The 17288-nt window shown below is 37.6% G+C and overlaps 4 protein-coding genes across 6 annotated transcripts; 2 read left to right on the top strand and 2 right to left on the bottom strand.

The window, feature by feature from the left end:
- The first annotated feature begins 2135 nt into the window (after positions 1-2135).
- On the top strand, positions 2136-4542 carry LOC124200923 (28S ribosomal protein S10, mitochondrial-like). 2 transcript variants are annotated; one of them, XM_046597305.1, is made up of 7 exons: positions 2136-2263; positions 3157-3211; positions 3279-3419; positions 3473-3609; positions 3685-3886; positions 3945-4016; positions 4107-4542. In XM_046597305.1, exons 2-6 carry the CDS (start codon positions 3194-3196, stop codon positions 4005-4007), a joined length of 561 nt encoding a protein of 186 aa, XP_046453261.1. In that variant the 5' UTR covers positions 2136-2263; positions 3157-3193; the 3' UTR covers positions 4008-4016; positions 4107-4542. The 2 variants fall into 2 exon arrangements, with proteins under 2 accessions (XP_046453261.1, XP_046453259.1); XM_046597303.1 differs by lacking the exon at positions 4107-4542 and having other exon boundaries at positions 3945-4061.
- On the bottom strand, positions 4045-7625 carry LOC124200924 (synaptobrevin-1-like). Of its 2 annotated transcripts, none has more exons than XM_046597306.1 (6): positions 6567-7625; positions 6160-6283; positions 6024-6102; positions 5719-5798; positions 5495-5546; positions 4045-4684 (listed from the first exon to the last, which is right to left on the bottom strand). In XM_046597306.1, coding segments are annotated over exons 1-6 (399 nt in total). In that variant the 5' UTR covers positions 6569-7625; the 3' UTR covers positions 4045-4622. The 2 variants fall into 2 exon arrangements, with proteins under 2 accessions (XP_046453262.1, XP_046453263.1); XM_046597307.1 differs by having other exon boundaries at positions 4045-5322; positions 6567-6739.
- LOC124200921 (E3 ubiquitin-protein ligase MIB2-like) lies at positions 7597-12992 on the top strand. The gene is made up of 15 exons (XM_046597301.1): positions 7597-7734; positions 8419-8574; positions 8648-8841; positions 8900-9002; positions 9170-9532; positions 9618-9833; positions 10070-10238; positions 10327-10669; positions 10748-10904; positions 10981-11135; positions 11212-11314; positions 11415-11657; positions 11733-12180; positions 12256-12383; positions 12441-12992. Exons 1-15 carry the CDS (start codon positions 7690-7692, stop codon positions 12540-12542), a joined length of 2925 nt encoding a protein of 974 aa, XP_046453257.1. The 5' UTR covers positions 7597-7689; the 3' UTR covers positions 12543-12992.
- A 375-nt stretch (positions 12993-13367) lies between these two features.
- LOC124200922 (protein MAK16 homolog) lies at positions 13368-14798 on the bottom strand. Its single transcript, XM_046597302.1, has 7 exons — positions 14639-14798; positions 14526-14572; positions 14322-14465; positions 14075-14257; positions 13884-14013; positions 13707-13826; positions 13368-13636 (listed from the first exon to the last, which is right to left on the bottom strand). The coding sequence occupies exons 1-7, from the start codon at positions 14651-14653 to the stop codon at positions 13400-13402; spliced, it is 876 nt and encodes a 291-aa protein (XP_046453258.1). The 5' UTR covers positions 14654-14798; the 3' UTR covers positions 13368-13399.
- Between the last annotated feature and the right edge of the window lie 2490 nt (positions 14799-17288).

Below are 17288 nucleotides of genomic sequence, written 5' to 3'. Positions count from 1 at the left end.
ATTGAGTAATTCACGAGATAGCCGCGGGATGAATTCATTAGCTCGTTTTCATAATGTCGCGGTAACTTTTAATATCAAGCGCCCCTAGCGGCGTAACAGTATGAATAACTGACTCAGTATTTTTATTATTAATTGAATGAAGTAATAAATTACAAAACACTTTGTATTTGAACATTAAAGCAAGCCAAAAAACATTTATATACAGCATGCAAAACAAGGAATATGAAAATATTTAAAATTACACATTATGAATGGTGCATGGTGGTTACAGTCAGCCGTCACAGCGCCCCTAGCGGCCTGACGGTTGGTACACGTACACCCAGCCGTCAGAAAGGGGGAGGGTAAGCGCCAACTGTAGACTGTGTAGAGAGGCCCAACCGTCAGTCGTCACAGCGCCCCTAGCGGCCTGGAAAGGAGGTACACCCAGCCGTCAGAAAGGGGGAGGGTTGCTCCAGCCGTCAGGAAGGGGGTAGCTTCGCTCCAGCCGTCAGAAAGAGGGAGGGTACCCCAGCCGTCAGCCGTCAGAGCGCCCCTAGCGGCCTGACGGTGCAATAGTGCAAAACCTCATTCAAGCTCCGTCAGCCTGACGGTGCAATAGCGCAAAACCTCATTCGAGCACCGTCAGCCCGACGGTGCAATAGACCTGACCGAAAATCTTGCTGTTGTCATTGAAGATACGACAGTTACATCACCTTCTATGGAAGCAAGTTCTACTAATTTCGAGTCTAATTTTTTTACTTTTCAGTCACTAGTATATTTATCAAAAGTACTAAAGAATTGGATGTGGTCTTTTGATCAAAGCAAACAAATGATTTTTTGCATTTCGATGGATCAACTACCAAATGGAAATTTTAATGTAAAAAGTGTATGGTTTCAAAACAAACAAGAAGTAATGTATTATGTCAACGGAAAGAACATTCCATCAAGCACTACTGCTTTGTCAAACCATTTCACAACGATTGAAGATATAACGCAATTGATAAAGGATTTCAACGATCGATTCAGCAAATGTAAAAAAAAAAAAAAAAAAAAAAAAAATTGGCAAAACTTGCATAGGTACCTCTGTATTTATGAAACATTGTATGCAAGGAAATGATTCGTGTAAATACATACCCATTTGTAACTACACTAGTAATACGAAAGAGAATAAAATTCAAAGTAACTAAGAATAAAACGTACCATGTCATTACATAATTTTTTTTACACAACCAAACAATAAAATGTAAGAATGTGAGGACACTTAGAAAGATAGGACACTTAGATAAGACTTAGAGGTTTGACAGTTGGATACTTCTACCTTTTTATTATTGTTCACTTCTTGTAGAAAAGTAAGCTGTGATTGGCCAATGAGTTTTTCATAGAACCTTCCTGATTGGCTGGCTTCACGTAGTAGCTGACACACTCACTAGAGGCGCTCATTCCAGTTTCCAAATCGGCTTACGTTTACCCTGAAACCGGGATAGGGAAGCCAACACAGCCGTGAACCGACCAGGCATCTATGGCTCTGCTCTGCTTGCACGAATGAATATTCGATTTTTTAAATCGCGCAACATTGTTGTTAGGGCTCCATGTTCCCAATATATGTTCTGCTGTCAGTGCTGCTACTATGTCGGATTTGTCCGTTTTTGCAGGATTTTCGAAGTGCTTGCATGACATTGGCACGCAAGATTTTGCAGGATTTTCGAATTTTTTGTCGGATTTCTGGTAATTTTTGGGGATTTTTTGAATATCTGGTGATAATTGTATTAATCAATTGAAATTTGCAGTAGACAACAATTGAGACCACTGTGGCGCTGTTGTCTGGTCAACCAACAAGCTTCAAGCGCATCCATCGAAGTTCCAGAAAGGATGGTTAAACGCCTTAAAAGTCAAAGCCAGTGCCACCATTAACTAATGGTAGCGTTGGAAACTCGAGATTTTAATTTAAAACTTTCATCACCGTCTCCCGTCGTTAGCTTTTAACTGTCGGTCAACAGTATCAAAATAATGTTTTACTGTCATCTGTCTGACAAGAAAAGACTTCAAATATACTAGGATAACTAGGAAATTATGTCGGATCGTGTCGGATTTATGCGGGTTATTTTTTTTGCAAGATTTTGCGGGATCTTGAAGAAAATCGTGCAAGATAAAGTGCAGGATTTTTAAAAAAAACGGATTTTCGGGACTTTTTAGGCAACCCTGCACGACTTTGCTATTTCAGAAGTGGCAGCACTGTCTGCTGTTCTCCGTCCGTCAGCTAGGCCTATAAAATTTTGGTTTGGGAATTTTCAGCAGTGCTTCCACTTTCAGGGTTTTTACCCTGTTTTAGGGTTTTTCGACCCATTTAGGGGTTTAAAGACTTTACAGGGTTTTCTATAAATCCAGGGTTTTTTTTCAGGTTTTCCAAAATTTTCAAGTTTTTTTAAAAAACGGTCGCTTCAGCGCTGCTTGACGTAGAAGTTTATAATTTTGCTATGCCTATGCCAACCGCTAGGTACCGCACTGGAGTCTGTAAAGGTTCCAGGAAAGGGGGGATAGGGTCCGTGTCCGTACACCCAGCCGTCAGATGTAGAGACTAGAGAGGGGTACCCCCCAACCGTCAGCCGTCAGAGCGCCCCTAGCGGCCTGACGGTGCAATAGCGCAAAACCCCATTCGAATAGAATTTTCGGTCCTATTCGTTTGACTCTGCTAGCCACTCTGGGCTCGTTTTTTAGCTGTGTTTATCCCAAGAAATTAAGAAATGGTAGCCTAGTTGGAAGAGCGGTTATTGCCCATGAAAGAAGGTGAAGGTTCAAGGCAAAGACGGGCAGAGAATTACCTTTCCTTTTTACAAAAATTTTATCATTTTTTTCAGCGAAATTGATAGAATAACTAATTCTGTAAAAAAAAATGGGAGTTTCATCCAATTTTTTTACAAAATCAGAATTTTTTATTTTTGGCAAGGACGGTGTCTTTTGTCGCTACCATTTAACGAATCAACTTCCGAATCCGAAATGATCAAAGGATGTAAATATAAAATTTTACAGGGTTTTTAAACAAAATTCTATTGTTTTTCGGGGTTTTTTCATTTTAAAAAGCAGGGTTTTTTTGGGGGTTTTTTACTTTAAAAAAAAACCTAGATTAGGGTTTTCTGGCAACGTCCCGGCGTATCTCAGAAACAAAAAGTGGAAGCACTGATTTTCAGGAACAAGTGTAACTTCGGAGCTAGCCATTATGTCTCATTATCTGCGCGTAAAAAATCCCATTCGAACTTTTTAAAACCTGCTTTTCGGTTTCATCCTTACAAATTTTATTCCAGGTTATAAATAAATCATACTCAAATATTCTTGGGGAAAATGGAATGCAACGTACTTTTATCAACAATAACAAAGTACATCTTGTAAGAAATAACTTAATTCCAACAAGATTATATAGCACTTCAAATAGTGTAAACCTTGAGGTGAATATTATTTTAACTATGTATGTTGCTATAAATTAACACATTTTTGTTAGAATCACAGTGAGAAAAAAGATATTCTATATGGAAGTGTAGAGGTTGAGATACGCAGTGGGGAACCAGCAGTGCTGCTAAGCTATGAATGGTTTGCCACTTATGCTGCAAAGCAATTGGGAATAACAATAGGCAAATGGTAAAACTATGATTTTCTAGTTTTCTCTTCTGTGTTGTTCATTTTCTTTTCTATGCTAATTTTTCTCATTTAAAGTTGGGCTCCTCAAAAACCACATCACCATAGACTGACTCTTCTGAAGTCAGTCCATATTTACAAAAAACATAGAGTTCAATATGAAGTTCGAACATATTTTCGTCACATGATTTATGAAAGACTAACAGAATCAACTCTGAAAACTTTTTTGGAGTATATCCAACGAAATGTTCCAGAAGGTGTTTCTCTCAAGGTTTCAAAGGTATTAACGTTATCTTGATATTTATTATTATTTTTTTTACCATTTCATTTTTCTGTAGAAATCATTTATGGATTTGCCAGCGCAATTGACTGATCACGTTCCATCAGTAACTTTGAAATAAATTTCGTAGGTTCGTTGTAAAAATTTAAAGAATTGAATAAACACATAAACGACATGTGTAATGATAAAAAAATTGGGATATTAATCTATACACTCACAGACAATTAAAGAATGCTGGTTTCAAAAAAATTCTACCATTGAAGAAGATAGTAAATTAACCTGGTGCAAATGCAAACTTCCCTTAAATCAAGTGCAATAACAGGGGACAAGAATTAGACTCAATGTCAAGGAGCTGATGGATTACATATAATACAATAGAAACGGTGAAAGTCCAAGCTATCAGATTACATGTAACATTAGATAAGTAACATAGGTAAGCAATAAAACATATCCAACGGCGAAGGGTTAAACGTTGCTGAAAGAAGACAAGAATAGTTCGTTGTTTCCGCACGGAAACTTCCTGCCTAGGATCTTGAACTTCTGATGTTGATGGAAAACGCAACTCTTGGCAGAAAGGTTATACAACATGACGTACATATAATTCATGTATATTACTGTTTCCCAACGCAAACCCGTGTGGACTAGTACCACGAAACTGACAACAGGAAAAAGTAAAGCTCATCAACAGAAGGATGATGAATGCGCAAACTCAAAACAAGAAACGTCGCCAAATTGCTTAAGGTGAATTTGTCGTCGAGTCTGTGATGCTGTTATTACTAGAACCGGCAGTGGCCCAAACTAAATTGGAAAACAAAATTAAAAACAAGTAAATCGAAAAAAGTAAAAAAAGGTGAAAAAACATAAAATTACAAAATAAACACGCTAAACTGAAATACTTAGGAACTAAAAACCCCAAATTCATTGAAAATCGAACAGTCCTTCAATTTTGAAACAACTGAGTAATAGTTTAGTATGACAATACACGAGGGGAGAATCAAGGTAAAGAAAACAAATTAGTCAGCAATCAACAAACACAAAATGAACTAGTACATTCAGATTACGCTAGCGTAATGAGAATCTGTTGTAATACGTTGACGGTCAATGTCGCAACGACTACTACAATAAACACATCACTCATCCAACAAAACCAGATATTTGATAGTTCTACGGATGCACATCTAAAAACTTGACAACCATTTAAAAACTTGTCTAGCCAACATACCCTTATTTATTAAAGGTTGAAAAAATGACAATAATGGAGGCATCTAGTCTAGTTATCTAGTCTTCAAATTCTACTTAATTAAATGTCTTGAAAAGCAAGAACATAGTAGATTGATATAACTTTGTCAGCTTTCACTTTAACTAAGGTGGAACTTTTAAGGAAAGTAAAAGGAATGATCCATATAAGTGTCTCAATGAGTTTTACATGAAGTTGACTAAAGACAAAGAAATGTTATAAATGACAAGAGTCCATCAGCAGCCAAAAGAATGTTGGAAGTAAATTAATTAGATCACCGCTTTCAATTTTAATACAAATTTTCTATGAAATTTTTCCCATAACACCAAAACTGTTTTCAACACTAATTTTAAATTCAAACTAATACATACCTATTATGATGATTAGGATTATCAGTCCAATTACACCCATTACAATCATCATCTAAAGAGAAAGAACAGTATTACACATTTCCATAGCTAATTTATTTTTAATTTAATGTTAGTTTTATCAATCTCACACAAAATCTAGGATTACTCACAATTTATTCCATTATATTCCATTTTAATATTTGATTATGCTATTTCCTTCAATATTATTTCAAGTTTATTCTTACCTTCAAATTCTTCCACCAAAACTTCCTTTTCAATTTTCCAGCTTGTTGTTCAAACTGTGAAGCTCCTTGTTGCAAAGCATCTAATAGAAATGTAAAATTGATAAAACTATATTATATTTATAAAATACTTAATTTTAAACATAGACAACACAAGCAGATCAATCAATGTATAGAAGACACCACAAAAATAGATACCAGATCTGTTCAGCACTAATACTAATTATATTAAATTTAAAATGCACACAAACAATCTGCAACAATTTTAAGTTAAAATTGCTATCACTGATGTTAAACACCTATGTTACCTGCTCTGTCATCTAGCTCTGAAAGTTTTTGGTCTCTCTCCAACACTTTCTCAACATTGACTCGCATGATTCCAACAACCTATCCATAAAAAACATCATCAATAGGTTTTTTAAAACAAAGTATTTAGATAATGACCTCATCCACTTGTGCTTGAGTTTGTTGGAGTCTTTTTTGGGCAGCCATTTGTTGAGGATTCCTTGCTCCACCAACAACTGGAGCTTGACCATCAGCTCCAACTTCTGATCCAGGTGCAGCAGACCTTTAATGCAATTAAACAAGACATTTTACAGCTACAAAATTTTCAGTAATTAAGATTCAATAGCTGGACAATTTAGAATCTAGAATAACTAAAATAGTCGTGGTTAGTTTGTCAATGTCCCAATTGTGGACATTTTCTGACAGAACCCGCCCATCGACACCGATAGCACTCGATTTATGATGTAGGCTTTAGAATAAAGTTACAATTATCTCAAAACGGAAAAAGAAACAGAAGCTGTTCAGTCTGAAATGAGAAGTACAAAATAATTATAACTCTTTCTTACATTTTGATTTCGATTAGGATTGAAAGTTTGACAGTACAATGGAGGAGCCTCTAACGTCTAACATTTAGCAGTATGGACGCTTTTTGACGTCATTCTGGGCATAGCCTACTAGATATAGCAGCGTGTCTCTCTCTTTCTAAAAAAGATTTCTGTCCCACTAACGCCCCTGACTGAGAATGGCTTTTCTGTACCAACTTCAGCGACACCTGTGATGGTTATTAGAACTTCGATCCATGGCCGGCTGCGAATGAACTCGTTCGACGATTCCTAAAATCCTAATCCTAGGCCTATTAGACATTCTTTTTCACATTAAAATTTTTTCAATTAATTTCAAGCTCTTAATTATTTTTCTGAATGCAAAGAAATTAAATCTCTGCAGCAATCCCAACAAAATGTGTTAACTCAATTTCGTATGTATAAATGTCCGACTGATTATAAGCAAGAATCGCGGATTAATCACGAAATTGTCAATTTCATTCTAAATATTCCACAAGAAAAGCTGTTTAGTCATATAAATTATAAATATTACGCTTTTTCCGTATAGGCTAAACCGTTTATTATTAGTGAATGTCACTGCCAAGTGCCAAGTAACCATAAATTACCCCCATGGTCGATAACAAATCTTCACACAAGATGTCTCTACATCACACCAAACGTCTGAACTTGGGGATTCTGCTTGAAAACCGTCAAGTGGAAAATCGGTCGAATTCGAGGAATCCGGATTGCGGATTCTAGGCTTGACTCGCCCGATTGGCCGAGTTGATAGTTTCATTATTAGAACTAGGGGTATACAAAATTTCATCGTTTCAGGATTTCATTGTTTGGTTTTTCTATATGATTATTAATTGGCTTAGTTAAATGTACCAGTATTTTATGCTAAGGTTCTTCATGTTCTTTTTTAATAAGAAGTTACAGTTTGAGCTTATACTGTTTCGGAATTTTCTGTTTTGTTAGTGTGTTTTTCGTAACATTTGAATGCTCCAAATTGTTCTATTGTTATGAACATTCTATCAAAAGAATTCTGAAAGTTCAGTTATGCACAGTCGGAAATGGGTTAGAAAACAGTCGTAACCTTGCATCATTAAGTCAAAATTCATTTCACAGTCTGAGTATTTGGTAAGAAATGGATGTTGGACTTAGAGTGGTTCGAGGCCCAGATTGGAAATGGGTAAGTCAATAACAACACAAGTTAAATGTTTACATTAGGCATTAACTCTTTCTCCAGCCCCTTTATTAAACCACAATGATAATAAACATGATAGTAGTATATTCAGTAAGTGAACAATAAGAGACTTTATTGTATACAACCAGCAGTTGAAGCCTGACTGTGGTAATAGAGTTGTATACCCACTTTTCAAGATTTCCGACACACCATTTATCTGTTAAAATCTTGAATTTAAGCAATTTTTATTTATGCCCATAGTTCAAAATTATTTTAAAAGATCTTTTGGTTGAACAATGTTAAGTAAATTGTTTAAGTACAATATACCTACACAATAAGGTTCAATGGTTTGGGGAGAATATTGAAAATTCATTTTTAGACAATAGAAGTAGAAACTCTGTTTCTGTATATCTGTTTCAACTATAGTAAAATAATTTTAATTTGGGTTTGTCAACTAGATAAGTTTCAATTTGAAAAGATCCGTTATTATTGGTATCGATTTCGGATTCAAGGCCTTCGACTGGAATTTGTGTACTAAAATTGACATTATTTTCTTATACATTGATTAATTTTGAAATCAAACGTGTTAGACCTATTTTTATCTTCCGTGTATTGTAAAACAACGCTTTTTTGTAAACCTAAATAATAATTGATCAAAATCAAAATGTAAATTTTCATATATTTGTACAGGGCAATCAAGATGGTGGTGATGGAAATATTGGAACTGTTGTAGAAATTGGTAAACTTGGAAGCCCATCAAGTCCTGATAAAACAGTAGTTGTTCAGTGGGATGCTGGAGCTAGGACAAATTATCGTGTTGGTTATCAAGGAGCTTATGACTTAAGGGTAGGTTAAACCAACTATTCATTTATTATCTGAAATTTGTTTATTTTCAATCATAAAATCTATTGGAATTTAGGTATGTGATAATGCCACTGTTGGTGTGAAGTTTCAAAACATTGTATGTGATGGATGCAAGTGCCAAGGAATCTCAGGAATGAGATGGAAGTGCCAATTGTGCAAAGATTTTGACTTGTGCACATCTTGTTTTATGGAAGATAAACATGATCTGGCTCACCCATTCTCACGCTACGAAAATTCATCTTCTTTTGGGTAATTTGAGTTCTGGATTCGTTCATTCTTTGCATTATCAAAATTTTTGAACTTCCAGTGTTGCATTGGAAAAACGACAAAATATGTCTAAAGTTCAGGTCAAAGGTATATTCGTAGGGGCCAAAGTCGTCCGAGGTCCTGATTGGGATTGGGGAAATCAGGTAAAAATATTTGTCAATGTGTAGGCTATTATCAATTCAATCAAAGCAGATCTTGTAATAATTCATTGATTGAATGCATTCGTAATGCCTTTTTGCCAGTAATGAACTATGATCATTTGGCTTTTTGCTGCCATTGTTCATGAAACACATGTTGTTTGTTAACCTAGGATGGCGGGGAAGGGAAAATTGGAAGAGTCGTCGATGTTCGCGGTTGGGATAATGAATCTGGTCGCAGTGTTGCCAACGTAGCTTGGGCTTCCTCCGGCTCAACGAATGTTTATCGTCTCGGACACAAGGGTAAAGTGGATCTCAAGTTGGTCCATGCTGCAGTTGGTGGATTTTACTATCGGGAAGCCCTTCCAGTTTTGGGGTTATCCAGCGATTCCGCGAGTAGAACTCCGCGGGGTCCTGGCTCACCTGGTGGTGTCCCTGCGTTCAGCGTAGGTGACAAAGTCAAAGTCACCGTTGACGCCGATCGACTTCGAGAAATGCAAGAAGGTCACGGAGGATGGAACCCGCGCATGGCAGAGGTAAGTTGAATTCACCTTTTGGAAAATGAATGATTGTCTCAAGCAGTTGGATGGCAAATTGGCAATAACTCTTTGATGCCAACAGTGTATAGGACACGTCGGAACGGTTCATCGTGTCACTGAACGAGGAGATATTCGAGTTCAATTCGATGGCAGCAATCAACGTTGGACTTTCCATCCGCGAGCCATTTATCGTTTATCTGCTTTTTCCGTTGGCGATGCAGTAAGGTTGACGGATGACATAGCTCATGTGAAACTACTGCAGCGAGGCCATGGAGAGTGGGTGGATGTAATGCGGTCGGTAAGTGTACTTTGATAGACTTCGGACATCAATTGTAGTGACGTCGCCTTTTCTCCCTTCTACTTGTAGTTGATTGAATTTGTTTCAAGTTGTTGGGAAACCGAATCGAAACATGAAAGCGTTCGCCGGTTAGCTGTAAATGTCTGGTAGGAGGGGAAATGGCAGTCACTTCTAAAAATAGAATTTGAAAAAGAAAACTAGCGTCTGATTTATTGAAACAAATGAAATCTTTCCAGGCTCTGGGGAAAATCGGAAAGGTGACCAAAGTATATGACGACGGTGATCTAAGAGTTACAGTTGATGGGCAGACGTGGACACTGAATCCTTTGTGTCTCACTCCTTTACCCGGTTCGGCGACCGAACTGCACAACACCATGGCTGCAAGCATTCGACAGGAACATATAAGTTGGTCTTTCCAATCACCACTACTTTCCTTTTACATACCATTTATTTTTTTGTTTTCTTGTTCTTCTTCTTCAACTCAACGTTACAGATCCGCTGGCTTCGTTGCTCTCTCACCTGCTTGTAAGTGGCCCTAAGCAGCCGTTGCAGTTGTCCCCTCTCTCGCAGCCGTCACAACAACCAGGGACGTTTAGCGAAGGCACCGTGGCTGATCGGCTTGTAAGAGCGGCCGCTCAAGGCCAATTTAATATTTTCGAACAGCTCTTGCTACAGCATCCTGATAAAGCCGATGCCAAAAGCAGTGGGAAGACTTGCCTTCAGGTTGCGTCTCACCAGGGCCACACTGAACTCGTTGGATTGCTACTGTCCAAGATGGCATCGATGGAGATTGCTGACGATGACGGTGATACAGCATTACATTATGCTGCTTTTGGGTAATCGGATCATTTCATTTTCGTGTAGCCAAACGACTAAAACATTGATTTCTCCTTTGCCAAATGATTTCCTGACAGCAATCAGCCCGAGGTTATGGAATTGCTCATAAAAAAAGGCGCTGTTATTGACAGTACAAACCGTGGCCGATGTACTCCGTTGCATGTGGCCGTCAACAAGCAATTTCCCAGTTGTGTTCAAATGCTTCTCAAATACGGATGTGACGTCAATGTTCAAGTACGTATACCTTGATAATAATAAGCAGATGACTTGTGGGCGTCAAATTGGGATTCTTCTTTTGAACCTGCTCCAGGATTCGTACGGAGATACTGCTCTGCACGATGCCATAGGCAAGGAAAATGCTGACATTATCGAAGCTTTGGCTTCGGCATCAGCCGTTGACTTCACTCTGAGAAACAAGCGAGGTTTCAACGTTCTTCATCATGCAGCTCTCAAAGGCAATTACTTGTAAGTAGCGACTTGTATTTTAGTCCAAATGAGTCCGACATGCATAATTCATACAAACCTGGCGACACGTCCTCAGTGCTGCTGAGCGCATTCTAATGCGCAGTCGGCAACTTGTCGACGTGAAAAAGGATGATGGATTCGCCGCCCTTCACCTAGCTAGTTTAAATGGACATGTTCAGGTAGGTAGCTATTTTAGAGCACGTTTTTCTTTGAACCATTCATTATTTGTTTTGTTTTTGCTTTGTTTTTGCTTTTTTTTGTTTTTTTTGTTTTTTTTAGATGGGAAAACTATTATTGGATCTCGGGCAGTGCTCTGTGGATACTTTAAACAATAGAAGACAGACACCACTACTCTTAGCTGTGTCTCAAGGACATGCTTCTCTTGTCGAGCTTTTAGTGGAAGCCGGCGCGGATGTAACGGCTGCCGATGAAGACGGTGATACCGGAATCCACGTTGCCTGTCTCAAGTTGCATTCTCTTCAAGGAGAAGCCAGTCGCACCTTGTCACCCAACATTTTTAATGTAAGTTATTTTGTTTTTTTTGTTTTTATCTTTCATCACTTACGATAATTGTTCAATTGTCATTTCTCATCAAAGATCCAGCAGTCGTTACATTCGAACGGTCGAAATCCAAATCACACCCTAGCGCTTGCAATCGCCTGTTATTTGGTGCAACTTGGATGTAATCCGGAAGCCCGGAATCGCCGGAACAAAACGTGTGCCGACCTCATTGCCGACGTATCTGTTTGGGAAACTTTGGTAAGCCACGTTCATCACCGCCCATCCCTCTCTCCCCCGTTGGTTGTCGGGGAAGTGGCTACCGATTGCGATTCTATGGTTTGTCCGGTTGAGACAAAAGACAAGGCTGCCTCAACCGTTCAACCATCACCTCCGTCCAGCGGATTGGAATGCATTGTCTGTTACGAAAGTCCACCCACCGTTCGGTTTGAGCCTTGTGGGCATATCGTCACTTGTTTTGATTGTGCTCTACGGATGAAAAAATGTTTGAAATGTCACATTGTGATCGCTCTCAAATCAAATTCAGGTATATTAAGAATCTTTTTTCATTCTTTTTTTTCTCGTTTTATCTAATGATTCCAAATTATTTCTTTTCTCATAGACGGAACTCCAATATTATGTCCATCGTCTCAACCTAGTGAAGATAGGTTAAGATATTTGGAATCTCGTATTGCTGAGATAGAGGAAACTTACACTTGTTCCATTTGTATGGAACGCCGAAGAAATGTGGTAAGATAAACGACATTTCATTCATTATTATCCATACTAATATTGAATTTATTGCAGGCATTCCTTTGTGGCCATGGAGCGTGTGACAGCTGCTCGCAAACTTTACGTACTTGTCATATGTGCCGTAAATTGATAGCTCGTAAAATTAATCTGTACTGAACAGAGAACAGGCAGGAATTGCAAAGTCGAAGTCAAATTATATCTAAATGGGTCAGCTACCACTTACTTGTATAAAGTAATAAGGCAATCTTTTACTCTAACCTTTCTCCGTTTCACATTTAAAAAAAAATACGTGGTAACTTGGCTTTACAAACTGCAAAAATGGGTCGTCGAAATCGCGCCTCCTGCACACTTATCAACGCACTTCATTGTGTCAATTTTAATATGTAGTCTTTGTTTTTCGTGTACTGTTTTCGGGTTGTATTTGAGAATTCGTTGTGCCTTAACCGTTCTACAACAGGCTGACAATTATTTCAGATCTGAAGCCACACGGTACTTAATTATTATTTTGTAAATTTAAATATGTTGTCAAACTATAAAGTGGCGTGATACAAAAATAGTATGGATGTATGATTTTGTTTGGTGTTTAGTACAATTCGTACCATCTTTGCTTGTTTGCTTAACTATATAAAATTGTCACAAAAATCAAACATTATTATTGCTGCCCTTCAATCAATAACAATACTATTGCATAGATACTGCATTATATAGAAGGTTCCCTGTTATGTATTAGTAGCGTCATTAACTCCGTCTCTATTTCGGGGTTATTTTGATTTATCCTACATAAATTTGCTATTTATCCCACACAAACGTACAGCTATTTCGAGTTTTTTTTTTTTTTTTTTTTTTTACAGGACATGAGTTTTGTGTGGAGGGAATCTTCTTCCTTCCAATCGCAAAAGGTCGTCAAAATTGATGATATCTTGTTTAAAGAATAACAAGAGATGCATAAATATGCTCTTTAAGCAATAGAGTACCAGCTTAGAAAGTTCAGAAGGTGTATTGTCTTGATAAAGCTAAACTTTATGTTTCAAACTTTTGGAAGTTTCAGTCTCGTATTCAATTTCAAGCCTTGGTTTCCTTCTTATGTTTTCTTTAATGGAATCTGTTGATTGCGCTTTGTTAACTTGAATGTCTTCAACGTCGGATTCACCTTCCAGCTCAGCTTCTAAATCACTATCAGCTTCAACATATTCAATCTCTTCATTTTCACTCTCTTCTTCCAACTCTTTCTCAAGCTCTTCATCAAGTTCCTGGTAAATACCAATTTATGGATAATGATTGATGTAACAACTGACAATTTGTAAATTTGACTCCACATACCCCTTCTTCCTCTTCATTTTCATCATCTTCTCCATATTCCTCAGGCTCAACTTCTTCTTCTTCCTCTTCTTCCAAAGCTTTATTGAAAGCAACTTGAGGGAAGTTGTAGATATCACCATACTAAAAATGATTTCATTATAATAAGATGCTATTTTAATTAATATAAAATAATCATACAGTTCCACGCTTCAGACGTTCCAGTAGTTCCTTTTCAATAGCGGAATCTAAACGAGCAGCAACCAAAGCCTTTTCTTCTCGACGACGTTCACGTCTATCCTGTTTCCTCTGGATTGGAACTAATTTTTTCCTATAGCATAATACAACAGAGCATTTAGAAAATGAGGAACATATTGTGTGAATTCACTTACTGTCTTCGCAGCCTTAATTTCCTCATGCGTATTAAATATTGTGAGATTTTAAGCAGTCGCTGTTTGCATTTCTGTTTAAGAAAACCTGGCCAGTACACAAGGTATTCATTGATTTGACGAAGAGCTTTCTCCAAACTTTTTGACAGCTTCACTTTTTCCCACATATTTCGAGGAAATCCAGACCTTCAAATATAAACATTACATAAACATACTGCCTAATCAGGCAACAGTTTTCAATTGAATTTACCTTTCAACTGTTTTCATATAAAGAAAGCAGTTTCCATCTTCTTCCCTTACCGTAGCATACTGACTGTTGGCAAGTGGGCAGGATGAACGGTTGCACAGTCCAGTAAGATTATACTCATTTCTGCAGAACCTTTGAGTTTTAGTGCTATAAAAATATGATAGAATTAAAACCTATTGCCAGTAATATGTGCAAGAAATGCCCTACTTCACTTTATAAGAACAAAATGATTTGTTTATGATCGACCAAACAATCTAGAATAGAGATTTCAAAAATTAGTTGTAGGTCTCTGAAAATAGAAAAAGTGAATTGTAATTTACATCATCATTTTCCATCTTCTATGGCTATGTATTGCTTTGCAATTAAAAGTTTGTCTTTGCTCTGTTAAAAATGACTTTAGACATGTGCTTGCGCAGCTATGCAGACGGACTCTGAGACTAACAGTCAAACAGAGATGTGAGGTCTGAACAGGGAAAAAGAGCCGCGAATACTGCTGCCCTCTGGGGTCGTATCCGTGATTGTTTTTTGTTGTTTTGCATAATAATATATAAATAATAAATTGATAAATTGTTTTTATTTATCAAATCGTTAACTGAAATTAACTTTTATAAAACCGATCGCTGTTCTTTTAATTTTATGATCAGAAAATATTGCAGTGTTTCAGAGTTTCAGTGCATAAAAACATTATTCAGCAGCTACAGCAACAGTGCTACCAGAGCCACTGGCTCTGGTCAGTCTGGTGCTACATCTAGTTCCTACTTACTATTTCTTATTGCTAGTAGTAGGGTAAATTAGACAGAGTTAGACTTGTTTACAAGTGTACAATAGTCAATTTTGTATTTATGTCATTATCGTGTAATGTTTCATCAATTTATTTTACTAAAACATACGGATCGCAGAATACTAGGAAAGAGCAGGGCTAGAACGGGCTAGAACGGGCTAGAAAAAACAAAAAATCGAAAAAATAGCCCAGTAGCAGACTCAGCCATCTGTTTGTTTCTGTCATAGCAGATGCTAGCCATAGCTATAAGAATCTGGTAGATCTGTTAAAGGTATTTTCGGGGCTGTAACCATAGGCAGTAGAATAGTGGTTACCCAACTGCTATTTTAACTCCTTTCGATTTTTTCGCCGAAAAGCTGCAACAAATATCGCGTAACGCTTGCGGAAAAAGGGGACAAATATCGATATAATTTCCCTCTTATTATAAGCGCTATCTAAGATGGCATTTTTACTTTTTATAAGAGTTAAGTGGTTATGAGCGGTTTTAGATTTAAAAAAAAAAAACAAAAAAAACAGTGAGTGACATCCGCTGCATTTAAAGATTGCCCGCTGCAGCCGACAGAGATGCGCGCGGGGTGTGGTCGGCAGAGGCGCTGCCTTGAAGCTGAGGGTGGTGAGAGGGGTCCTAGACGTTGCGGAGAGGCCATCAGCGACGTTCAGGCAGGCGACGTTCAGGCCAGGTTGGAATGTCCCGATGTGGGATGTTCGATTGTGGGAATAATCATGGAACATTGACTAATAGGACACGAATGTGGGCGGCCTGCCGGCCGCAGACGAATGTGGGCGAAAGTGGCCTGAAAGTCCCCGGCCACTGGCTTGAATGTCCAAATCCTTTCAGGCCAGTGGCGGCAGTAGGTAATTTTCAATTTCAAAGTTTTGAGTCTCTACATACCCTGTTTTAGCGTATTTAGATCAATATTTTTAGAAGTTGGGAAGGAATTTTTTTTTCTGTCAAGACAGTTTAAGCAAGTTTTAGCATTTACGGAAGTTTTTCTTAACAAGTCCAACAAAAAAAACAATTTTGAGCAGCAAATGCCAAAACAAGAGAAAATAGATAGAAAAAGGGAGATACAAAGAGATTTTGGTACGTAAATTTGATGAGGATCACGAAAATCAGTCAAGCAGATAAAGATTTACAATATTAGGTGATACAATTTATGTAACACCATTTCAAATTGAAATTCCCAAGTTAAATCAACTCAAAACAAGTCCTCCCCAGGCACTGGCCTGAACGTCACTGGCCTGAACGTCGTAGATCCGTGAAGAGGGAAGTTGAACACGGACCCGTAACGGGGGGAAAAAGGGGATTGGAGACTATTTCGTCTGCCGCATTTTCCACTTTTGAAAAAATGCAACTCAACATGCGGACAAGGTTTAGGTGATACATCTAGCACAGTCACATCAGTCCCATATATAGTCATTAGTCATTGGAAGAAGGGCTTTTCGTTGTTCTTCTAGATCTGAAAAGAGGAACCAAGAGGAACGACATTGAGATGTATGAGGTTCTTTTTTCCTGCATTTTTCTCACTATTTTGTTCTTCATTTTAATTTCTTTTGAGATATGTCAAGTACAAACCCGTCGGCACCCGCGGAAGTAATCGAGAGAGCGGAAATCGTAACTCATGGTTTAGTAGGTTTACATCATAGTTTCTTTGAATTAAAATAGCCTAATACGTTCAAAAATTAGCAAGCGTTCTCATCACCTCAAGGATCGTCTTATGGGAAAACAAACGAATTTAACAGTTAACTATTTTGAAATTTCATTTCGTGTAGTCTAGCTCTGGCGCAATCGTGATATCTTTTCTTATTAGACGCTTATAAATTACTACATTATCGTACATTATATAATATATAGGCCTTTATTATATAGTTCCGTTTGATTGTAAATTTGCAATATTTGATCTTGAGGACGTCCGATGTTAATCCTTGACTCGACATTGCATTTCCTTTTCTCATCTTATTGTACGTAACATCAAATCAATATTCAAAGAGTTGATAAAATTAGTAGAGATAAGGCTGATGTGAGTTTCTCCGATCTTTTTGGCATCAATATTCAATACCTATTTCATATTTCAATATGTTTTATGGTGAACCTAAATATGAAAAATTGAAAACTTAGCTTTCGATCTGTTCAATAGGCCTAGCACATAGGTTATGGGGCCTGTGGCCTACGTAGCTACAGTTTTTTA

The sequence above is a fragment of the Daphnia pulex genome, chromosome 8 (assembly GCF_021134715.1).
Source record: "Daphnia pulex isolate KAP4 chromosome 8, ASM2113471v1".
In the NCBI taxonomy this organism is placed as follows: Eukaryota; Metazoa; Arthropoda; class Branchiopoda; order Diplostraca; family Daphniidae; genus Daphnia; species Daphnia pulex.
This window is presented reverse-complemented; position numbering and strand designations above follow the sequence as displayed.